The following is a 12,426-nucleotide window of genomic DNA, read 5'->3' on the forward strand; positions in this document are numbered from 1 at the left end:
CATATATAAACACAACGTATATAAACACCACCGAAGTACTTTTGTTTGGATATGAGAAGGGAGAGGCAAGAATGCAAGATAGTCAATAACTACCACGTTCAATTATAAATGTACCTTAGCTTTGTTATACATTTCACATTCTCTATTAAAATTTGAGTATTCTTAGAGAATTCCCCATTAATGCTCTACCAAGCTAAGGTTGACATGAGTAATAGTTATGTCATAACTTATAATTAGCCTTATGTTTTTTATTAGTTTTTTTTTTTTTTTTATATATTTTTTTTTATTTTTTTTTTATAAATAGATTTATTGTATTCTGTGTACACCAAATATTAAATTTAGTCATCTCTTTACAAAGTTTATTTTTATGTTATACCAATAATACCTATTTTACATTTTGTATTGATTTTCACATGCTATATATTAATTGGTATGTATATTGTATAGCTAGGAATTTGATTTAGCTTTAATGTAGGTATAGAATATGGCAATGATAAGTGTATTGCACACTTGTGGCTCTGACACTTGAATGTTGTGTGTAGGAGTATAAATGGTACTTGAGAGTTGAGTGTTAGCCGGTTAGCATGCATCATCCCGATCGAATAATAATGAAAAACGAGTGTCCCAATTTAGAATATTTTTTGTCTTTATTTGTTGTTACCTTTCGTGCCTACTTGAATACAAAAGTATCAAGACTCATTTACAAATGGAACCACTCATGAAACCTAATAAGCTATATTTCCAATAACTTGGCAACACTCTTCCATTTATGTGATGACAAATTAAAGCACTCGTGCTATCTCCAATCCCTTCTAAAGCATTTTGTTCGTCTAATCATACACACTTTATTAGATTTTTTTTTGAATGTGGTAATAAAACAATTCCGAAACAGAGTTTATTGTTAGAGGTGATACAATTTTAATTAAATCTTGTATAGCTTAAGAGCGAATGAAGGGTAAGATATCAGCCTTAAGAGAGCCTTTAACATGCTATATTTATTTATTTTTTATTATTATTGATTGTTGGTATGGTAGAACAACTCATTTTTAATACGAAGTACAATATAATTTTATAGAGGTTTTTCTATATTATGACAAAGAAATAAAGAGATCCTTTTAGCAAAATAAAAAGTGTAGATTGTAGAACTAGTAAGTAATTTACATCTGATTTTAGTGATGTAATCTCATTTGAACTTGTAAGTAATCACCCCCCTAAAAAAAAAAAAAAAAAGAGAAAAGTTGTACAATTTTCTAGCTAATTTAAATTTATGCTAATAAGTTACTACTAGTATAGTTTTACATGTAAGCAATTAATTTCCAAAAAAAAAAATTAAGGAATAAAAAACTTAAACCTTATGTTCGTTTAAAAATGTATAAACAATTATACACTTCAATATAAATCAATTGATTTTAGAATGAAACCACACCTTCTCCGCGCGTACAAACAAACCCACACATCCTTTATAAGAGCCGACTATCTCCATACACACTTCACACACTATTACACACTTCCTTTTAAAAAAACACAAACATCTATTCTCTCTCTCTCTCTCTCTCTCTCTCTCTCTCTCTCTCTATTCTTCATACTCACACTCTCTAAAATTGTCTCCTCCTCCTTTGGCGTGGAATTAGGCTTTCATTACTGTCTCTTCTCTAATTTCCACCCTTAACACCATCAATCACTCTTGTACTACCAAACACAAACACTACTCATTCTTCCCCCTTTTTTCCTATTATCCTTTCTTTTTAAATTACCCCTAATATACCACCTAATTCCCCTGTTTTCACCCCAATTCATCATACCATTTCTCATATCCTCTCCTCACCATCAAAACTCTCTCTAAAATCACTCCATTGTTATTATATTATTCGCCTCGAAACCCGAAAAATGAACGGCATATCCACAACATCAACCAGTAGCAGAAGACAACATTACAATCAAAACTCTCATTACAACTCCCCTTCTTTCTCCTCCTCGCTTCTCGAAGAAATCTACCGTTCCTTCGACGAAGACGAGGGCAAGAACGAATACCATCACCACCACCACAACCATCAAACCAATGATGGTTATAGAAAGGTAAAGAACAACAAGAGTGGAATCGAGAGAGAAATCGAGAGCGAAAGACTACGAGGGGTTAATCGATTAGTGTTACAACAATGGATGGATAATGACAGAATTAATCGCCGCCGTAATTCTATGGCGGCGATTAATTCTACCTCAGCTAAATTTAACTCATCATCTTCTACGAGTTCCTCCGATTCCAGCTCCGGAATCGGAGGATTTTCGTCGTCTGATACTGAATCACTCTACGGATCATCAAAATCGAAGTTAGTGCCAACATTGAAGCCGATAAAAACAAACCTAAATCAGCCGGAATTTCACCGGAAAAGCTACTCCGATGAAATTCCGGCGAAGAAGAAAGGAGGTAACAAAGAAGGTAATCTTCAGAAAAGAGCGTTGAAGCTTTACGGCGATTTGAAGAAGGTGAAACAGCCGATTTCACCTGGTGGTAAACTCGCTAGCTTTCTTAACTCGCTGTTCAACTCAAATTCCTCGAAAAAACCGAAGATCTCATCGTCATCGCCGTCGTTGTCGTCATCGTCGAATGTTATGAAATACTCTACGTCGACGCCGTCTACGGCGTCGTCGTATTCGCGGTCGTGTTTGAGTAAAACTCCATCGTCCGCCGGAAGGTTCGAGAGGCGGTCGGTTAGGTTTTGTCCGGTAAGTACCGTTATCGACGCCACCAATGATGATAAAGAGTATAATGAGGGTAAAAGAGATGATAGGTGGAGAGAGAAAGGTACTACTCGTAATAGTAGTACGTTGAAAAACGACAAGTTTAAAGTTCAGATAAGTGAAAAGCAAAGGAGAGTCGAAGAAGTTGCTAAGGAGTTGTTAAAAAAGTATCATCATGGAAGAAAATATCAAAATGATGGTAGTGATAATAAGACGAAGAATTGTGATTTTGACGATGAGGATGAGGATGAGGAGGATGATGATGCTAGTTGTTGTAGCTCGGATCTTTTCGAGCTCGATCACTTGCTAGAAGTTGGAAGTGAGCATCATCGAAGGTACCGTGAAGAGTTGCCGGTGTATGAAACTACTCATGTTCATACTAATAGAGCTATAGCTAATGGGTTAATTTTGTAATTTGGTGATTAATTTTTATGAGATAGTAATTAATTTTAATATGTTATATGTTCTTTTTTGCTAATTTAACCTAATGTTTTGATTACTATTAGTCCATTTTATTTGATTCTACTATTTAGTTTTTCATTGGATTCTTGGTGTTATGGTATAGTCTAGATTGTATAGTAGTTCTTATATGTGGGTCTAGTTTTGTTGATAGATGGAGAAGTAAATAATGTAGGGGCTAAGTTTTTTTGAGTGCATGATTTGTGAGATGAATACTTGGTTGAAATATTAGACAATTTAATGTGCATGTGTTTTTTTTTTTTATCCGTATTCTTTTTGAGCCCTCTATTATTTTTTCAAAAGTTAGGATACATATTGCAAAACCAAGAAAGATACAACTCAAGTTTCAAATATATATCCTAAGTACGTAATTATACATACAAACTTTGTCATTTTGTTCTACTTTGTATACTATTGTAATTAAAGGTGTGACAAAAATACTGAATTTACCTTTCGTTATTGTCTTCACATAATTCTCGGGTTTCCACCATTTTTTAAGTACACAAACCATGACTAGTTCATTCTTCTTACTTTGATATTTTTTATCCATAAAAAGATTTTAAATGACAAGAACCATTATTTAAAAAAAAAAAAAAAAAAAATTAGTTATGATAATAGCTATAAATTATACACGGCTATTATTTTGTACGGATAAAGTAACACATTCGTAAAACATCTATACCACAAAAATAATTGTATAGATTCCATAAATGACTTGTAATTTCTAAGGACATGATTCACTCACACTTATCTGAGTTATATCTCCACTAACAAGTTAAAGTCAACAAAAGAAGTCATTTCCTCCATAAGTATACATAGCCTAAAGTTTAAGCCAGCCTAAAATTCCAAGCAAAGAATAACAAGTTAGCTATATTACTTATTTACTTGTACTTAAACCGGCAATATACATTACTACTCAAGTTAGCATATTCATATATGTATAAATATATACTTCGTATAACTTTGCTCCAAATAAATTTGAAAAAGAAAGAAAAATTAATTGATTAGTAAAAATATAAAGTCATTAGGAGGAAAAAAAAAACAGAGGTATTTAAAAAAAAAGGAGAAAGAAGAGAGGGAGTAAAGAGGAAGTAAGCATAGATTCGAGATCATGTTCACACACCAGAATTGAAAAAAGGTGATTGATGATCTAAAGCAGATAATTTTACTTACTTGGGAAAAGTCTTTAATTTTAATTTTCATCACAAACATACATTCATGTGTGTATAAATAGAAAAATAACCTATAGTTTTTATTTGATGTTTTTACTAAAATAAAAATGTATGTTATGTAGGGTCCTAAAATAGCAAAGCTAGGGAGCTGGCGAATAGGATGAACATAAATAAAAATCCCAACAAATTAATGACTGTTGTTGTTGTTGTTGTTTGGGGGTTGGTTCACCAATGCAACTGTGGTCAAAAGTGTTGGCCTCACTAATCCCATGCAAAGCTACCTTCTTTCTTTTTCCTTTCCATTTTTCTTTTTCTTTTTTTTTTAAAAAAAAAATTTGGAAATTACAAATATGTGAACTTTAATAAAGTTATATACATACTTAACAAACTTATGTATACACTAACAATAAGCTAACAATTAGAGATTGTTTAGATAATAACTATAAGTACATTGTTATTTACAAAATGCGTTCCTTGATAATTCGCTGTATTAGTATGTGATTATTTTATGATATTTGTATAGAGTAATTGTGGATGTTGTTTGCATATTATATATATAAAGTTATAAACATACCTTATTTCTTAACATTTTTAACTACTTGTGCCTATTTTCATGCTTGGTAATGTTAATACTTGTACATTAGGAAAACTTATAACGAATATGCATCTCTACACTTTTACATAGAATCCACGCAAATATATTAATATTTGATACTCCATCTGCGAAGCAACATAAAAGGAAGATAATAGAAGGAAATTCATTGTCAGCTGTAGCAGGAAAAGAAGTTTTGATGTTGGTTAATGATACTATATGATTAATAAGAATATAATATTATATGATATTACTAAAATATTTTATATGCAAGCTAGCTAGCAAGAGGATGTAGGATAAATAAAGGAGTGTAACACATACAGGTAATAGTAACAAGAGGTAAAAAATAAAAAAAGGAGAAAAATGTCATGGTCTGTAAAGCACTAGACAAAGATCCACTAAGGAGATCTTTGCTGGTCATTAATCCAATTAAGTGAATCATTTAAAAGGTTTTTGATGAGGAATTTATTTTAATTTAATGTCAGGTTAAAATTAAAATACTTTGTTGTCTTATTTGCTAGATGTCAATTTTGGTTGGCTAGGGTAAAAAAGTGATTTTAACCACCATATATATGTGCATCAATCTCATCGTGGATAGTAAAATTATCCCAACACTACTTATGAAATGTTTATGTAATGTAATTATGCTTGATTTCCCTAAAACTTATAATTTATCTAGAACAAGTGTGGCCGGATATTATCTATGGAGAGAAAAGGTATACGAGTATTCAGTATTGGTAACCAGTTTATGTAGGGCTCATAATCACCCTTCTTAATTTGCATTCATATGCATTTCATTGATATTATTAAAACAAGTATCAATAAGGATGAAACTATCCTATCTTTAGATTAAAGTCAAATAATAACATAAGTTTCAAATCACAGAATGTTTGTTGATCTTAAGCATAAGTTGGGTAACATGGAAAAACATTATAAAAATTAATTAATTTTTTTCTTATGTACAAAACTTAGTGCTTTATGATTCATTACTTGAAAATTTTGCAATATATATCTTATTGGCTAATGATAATCCATTAAATTATGACCTTGCGAGCTAATCTACTTGTTGACATGTAGGGTTAAAGAAAAACTAAGGAATGGCTTTGATAACATGAACGAATCAAATGTACGTTACTCGGGATTTTAAGAGATAACTTCTTTCTATTAGAAGCAATTAACAATCATTCCTAGCACTTAAAAATTCTAAATTTAAATTGTGTCTCTTTTAAAATAAAATAAAATAAAATAATGCATGGTAGTAAATTTTAATTTAAATCTTACCATGTTATTGTTTATGAAATCTATTACTACGTATAATTCTAAAGAAATTAAGATATATTATATAATCGATATGATTAAATATAAAATTTCGCACTATAAAAATAGTAACTGTTTTAATTTTATTATTTTAACTCGCCCACCAATTAGAACCTTTTTCAAAAGTCCAAAAAATTGATCGAGGAGATTATGCACTCCGAACGTGATTCTATAAGAACATGGCAACAATAATAAAAAATAATAACCCTACAACTCTACCCTAGCTAAATGATCTAAGGGAGGTCCATTAATAATCTTCTAGTATGCTTTAGCTCATAAAATGTGATTATTTAGTAAGAAGGGTGGAGGACCACAAAATCATAACATCGTGATATGCTAATTATCATATAATGTACATATTTATAACTGTAATTTAGTACTTTATAGCATGCTTTAGAGGTAAGAGAACTTGAACTTAGAGCAAAAGGCAAGATGGAAAGGGCTTTACCTATGATCAAAGTTATAGGTTGAGTTGCTACTTTATAGGGAAGATTATAGGGTTAGTACTTTTTTTTTTAATTAAAATCTTAATTAGGTCCTTAAATCAATAATCTAGTCAAATTAAGGTTGTTAGTATGATTAGTTCGTTTAATGAATATAATAATATAATATTTGATGTTATATTTACTCATCGTACAAATTAAGTTGGTGAGAGCAAAGTTGACAGCTTTGGTGTGATCATGTGTGGATTTATAGGGTTGTGACCACCATTTTAGCTAGACTAGCTAGCTTAGGTATATTATTTATAGTACTATATATATATATATATATATATATATATATATATATATATAGCAGTTGAAAGATTTGACTTATATATATAGGTTCAAATTGTGTTCATGCAATGCGTAATGATGCATGCATCTTTTTGGTAGCTAGTGATCAATCCTTAACTAACTAGGATTACTATTGTATAGTTGTAAAAGAGGACTATGAAATGATAGTATATGGTTTATTTTTGTTTAAGAGCAAGTAGGATATTCAATTAAATTGATAGATATTCATACCGTACCAATATTATGTGATAGAATATAAAACATATTCCTGGGCCTCAACCATCGGTTTAAACTTTTGGTTGAGATGGTCCACTAACATGGTATCAGAGCCAGGACGATTGGGGCCTTAATGGCTATGGTATACTGGGCCAAACACTATGGACAGCTCACATGTGACTATGTGAGGGGGAGTGTTGAGCCCATGAACAACCCACATGTGAACATTCTTCTTGTCCTACACTAAAAGGGGGAGTGTAGTGGTAATGAAATCTCACATTGAAAGAATTCAAGAGTTACCACCACAATATAAGGCGAAGGGGCTACTCCCCTTATTGCCATATGGTTTTGAGATGGAACCTCCTTGGTCTTGTTAAGTGGTGGACTTGCACTCTCACATAACGGGTGCGGCCTAGACCTGTATTATGATTGGTTATAGACGACTATTGGCCAAGGCATGCATAAGGCTCATATGATGATCGTTAGTTATCATAGTGCCTGATTGGACTTGAATAACTATTAGGCTGTCAAAAATGGATCTGACTTGAAATCCTAATCTCGATGTTCCAACTCAAAATGATATTTGAACATAATACGACAGATCAAATGCGCCTACATTTGGGAATATCTGTTTTTACTATGTTATATCACAGTATTGCAAAAGCCTATATATATATATATATATATATATATATATATATATATATATATATATATATATATATATATATATATATTACTTAAGTTCGACTTAAATTAAATTTACATATCCGAAAGTGTTATTTTAAGGCCAGATGTTTTGTTGTAACAAATTGCATAAAATGTGGGTTAGGTTTGACGGGGGAGTGTTACACACCAACCCTACAAATCTAACTCAAACCACTACATCAAGAATGTAACAGTTCCTTTTCTAGGCTATTCCATTAAAAACATACTCAATTCTCATCCAGTTGTGTCTAAGATACCAAATGTTTATACCATATATAAACTTTTTTTTTTTTTCTAGATTTTTTGTTGTCCTGTCCTTTTAAATATTGCCCTTGTAGAAGGGTACATATTGTTGGGACACATTAATAATTTAACACAAATACATTAAATACTTCCATTTTCATATTGTATAGTTGATGAATTTATTAATTAAGTTGAGTAAATTATAAAGCCAGTTAAATAAGAGACCATTTTTTTTTCCTAATCTAAGGATGTTTCCATATTTAGCTAGTGGTTATGAGTAGATAATATGACTTGTCAGAATTTCACATGTACAATTATATAACTATGAATATTTATATTCTTTGTATTATTGTATGCTTAAAGTTGGACTAATATAATAAATTGGACTGAATCTCAATCAAAACAGTATCCGATCGACTGATATCTTTGAGATTCTGTTTGTTCAATTCCATCTTGATGATGAATTTTTATCATAAACCTCCTTGTCTTCAATAAGGTAGCTAATCCATGTAATTAAGCTGATTTCGAGCCTCTATTATTGGACGAAGATTTTTCCAAGAGAGTTTTAATTAATTAGCAGGACGATATTGTCTCCTTAATATATTTATTGGCATTGATAGATGAATTATTACGTCGTAATTTTTAATGGCCTTTATTCCATAAATTAAGTTGGGACTAAAAATATTGTGACAAAGAAACTAAGGCATTTGAAGTTTGAACAATAAAAATCATTTTGAAAGTTAAAAAACTGTAATAAATGAAATATATATGTATCCGTTAATTGGACAGAGCCAAATAATTTAAAATTTTGAAAATATGAGAATTAATTGCACATTTATATGAAGGGATTCAGGTTCTTTCAAAAAAAAAAAAAATAATAAAATAAAATTGTGAAGGGGTTCAGGGAATGCCAGACCATGAAGTAAATGAGGAATGAAAGATTTTCGAATAAAATCATAAATGGTGTTTTCTACAGTTATTCCTGTGTACTTTGAGGTACTCATTGAATTCAATTCTCAAGTTTCCTTAGCTTTAGTGTTTCAAATATTAATACAGTATATGTCTCTCAGTAAATTAAAACTACAGTATAAATTACTATAGAAAATACCATTAGAGATGCTCGAGTAGGTACGAAGATGTTAGCCACAATATGCACTAATCGATTACATTGTCATATTGTCTAAATTTCTCATTATTATGTAAACTTAGGGCCTGTTCGGATTTACTGAACCGAACCGAACTGAACAGCATTGAACTGAACCAAACTGAACTGAATAAAGCTGAAATGAATTGTTTATGAGAGAAGGAAATTAAGAGCTGAACTGAACTGATTGGAGCTAAACTGAACTGAACTGAACTGAAATTAAGCTGAAGAGAACAGACCCTTATGGACATCGTTTGTTGAAATATAAATTCGTTTGAAAGTTTGTTATCTGATGTGATAACTTAGCTTTTTCTCGTTTCCATAATAGTATTAAGTAATTATTAATTTTGAACATATGGAGCATCACTTTACAATTTAGATGATACAAGTATATGGTTGTTGAATATGACACTTAAAACAAGTCTTGAGTCCGGACAAAAACAAAGGAAGGAAACAAATCAATAAGTCACATAAGACTAAAATTATATATGATGGACATAATGTTTGAATTAGGAAGAGCAATGAACCCAATTGAAAATAACAAAACGAGTATATTTAGTCATTTTGGTGGGACTTTTGCGTCAAAATTGTCTTCAAAATAAAACCCACTTCACATGGTAATGTTGGATTAAACTCATTAATTTACATATCAAGTGAGGACCTCCATACCCATTTCATGTGTTGTAACTCTTTCAAACAAATTGAACATCTATCATATTAAATAAAACTTATTGATTAATTTTCATGATATAATGAAACTTAGCCATCTAAACATAAATATAATGATAGCAACATTTTCTAGTGTTCAATTTGACATATCATTGACCAAACATGGCCTAAAAAAGAAGCAAAATCAATTAAAAGGGACTTTCAATTTTGTTTTTATCTCATATTTATCCCAAATTGAGCACATAATAAAGACATTTAATTTATTCAATGTTTATTATTTGGTCCTCTACAGAAAAAAATATATGGGCTAAATAATACAAAATTTACAAGCATGCTTACAAAGATTGATGGCTAAAACTCAAATGAACAATTAAATACACACAATAATTAATTAATGGACCGTCTACTTAAAGATAGCCACTAGTATTATCATGGCCAACATGTCTCATACATGTTTGGCATGCACACGTGTGTACTCCATTCAAATAAAAGAAAAAAAAATGAAAATGAAATTGAAAATAAAATGGGTCTTCCTCTTAATTATTCTTGCCCCCTATCTTCATAGCAATGTTGTAAGTGGGACTGTTACATTCAAATGCCACTGTTTTAAAGTTCTATACATTGGCAAAAATTAGTTCTCAAACATTTGAGAAAGTTTTTCCTCAAAATTTTTATAGGTAACTAGTACTTGGTATTTGATTTTCATAGAGCTTTATGGTTTGTTACATATTAGATAAATGAGTGTTCGTTTGGCATCACTGTGGTTTTCTTTTTTTGGTTTTTTGTTTTTCAAAATCATATAATATATGTCGTATAATGATTCAAAAATTAGTCAAACTTATCAAAATTATGATAATTTTGAAAACTGACAACAGAAAAGTGGAAACACCTTTTTCTTATTTCCTGTTTTGGGTTTTTGGTTTTCTAAAAAACAAAAAACAATGCCAAACAAGCCCTGAGTTATTCAGTTTGGTTTGAGATTCACTCATATGTGTATTATCAAGTAACTTTTTAGGAATGAAGTATATATAAATATTTCTTCCATACATACTTAAAACTTCGCAACATTCTAACTTTACATTGTTCATCATATACGAACTTTAACTGTATTTTTCACTAATATATAAAAATTAAACGTTATTGTGTAATATGCATGTTGTTGGATAAGTTTCAATGTTTATATTTAAATACTAATTTTTTTACTTCTTCATCTTTTTTAATAAATTGCATATATTCATGGCCGAGTTTGTGTGTATGACCGTCAAACTATTGCAGGTATTTAAGAGTGTAATCAACATGAAACGCCGATCAATATTACTTGCATTATCATTATCATTTCAATTTGAACCAAGTCGTGTAACTTGAGATACAATTAAGATTTGAGTCGAATAATTAAGATAGGATAATCAAAATTGATCGTACACATGTGTAATATATAGGAGGAAAGGAATAAAATGGATAGGGGGCAGCTTTAATAAAAGCTCAAAAGAAAAAGAGTTTGGTTTTTGGGATAATTAAAAAGAGAAAGGAGAGTAAGAATTTTGGTGATCCCGAGAAGATTTAGATACTTGGATCAAAGAGAGTTGTTTAGTGTTTAGTGTTTTTGGCAGCTTTTTCTTTTCAAAATTATAAATTTGAAGGTCGAAGAGGGAGCAACTAGAATAATGTGACATTCACATTCACAAAAAAAAAAAAAAGGATAGAATTTTGGTTTATTTTGTGATGATCAATCTATTTTGCCTTGCCTTTTCTACGTTTTTGTTTGTTGCCTTTTTTTTACTATTCATGATTGGGGGCTGTGCTACGCATTCTCATGACTGTTACATCAACTATTTCTTTCATTTGTTCATCAAATTGATGAAGTTTCATTTCCCTTCCATGTCACAATTTATCATCCAAAATGATTTAATATTCGTACATAATTTACAATAGTACTTTTTGAAAGATAAACTGTTAAACGATATATACACATGGAGTGCAACTAGGCGCATAGCTCCTATTTGTTTAGAATGCATATAGGAGGGTTAATTGATAAATTTACTTAATTTTTGTGATTTTTTTAATGATACAGTGGTATTTTCAATGTACCATTATACTATTTATAGCTATTATAAGTATTAGTAGTACAAATATTGTACCACTAGAAAAAAAATTCATTACTCTTTTTATCGTATAGCTGCTATTTACTTGGCATGTATATAGCAGCTATGCGCCAATACTTAACCATACACATGATCAAGAAGTTGAGAATTAAAGTAAAATTAAGGAATGAAATAAAAGTACTATAAAGATTATAATCTATACTAGAACACATTATCAGTTTTTTAACTAGCTAGATCTGGTGAATCTCTCCACAAATTTCTCACTATAACCACAAGTTTAAGTGATAAT

The 12,426-nt window shown here is 30.5% G+C and overlaps 1 protein-coding gene across 1 annotated transcript; it reads left to right on the forward strand.

Annotated features, from left to right (window-relative positions):
* Nucleotides 1-1,483: 1,483 nt before the first annotated feature.
* Nucleotides 1,484-3,194, forward strand: LOC145618479 (protein BIG GRAIN 1-like A). The gene has a single exon (XM_081673250.1). It carries the CDS (start codon nt 1,888-1,890, stop codon nt 3,151-3,153), a length of 1,266 nt encoding a protein of 421 aa, XP_081529376.1. The 5' UTR covers nt 1,484-1,887; the 3' UTR covers nt 3,154-3,194.
* Nucleotides 3,195-12,426: the final 9,232 nt, after the last annotated feature.

The sequence above is a fragment of the Chenopodium album genome, chromosome 26, assembly GCF_948465745.1.
Source record: "Chenopodium album chromosome 26, dcCheAlbu1.1, whole genome shotgun sequence".
NCBI classification, from domain to species: domain Eukaryota; kingdom Viridiplantae; phylum Streptophyta; class Magnoliopsida; order Caryophyllales; family Amaranthaceae; genus Chenopodium; species Chenopodium album.

Excerpts from the sequence above, each read along its gene's own strand:
- LOC145618479 (XM_081673250.1), top strand. The coding sequence starts at position 1,888 with ATGAACGGCATATCCACAACATCAACCAGTAGCAGAAGACAACATTAC.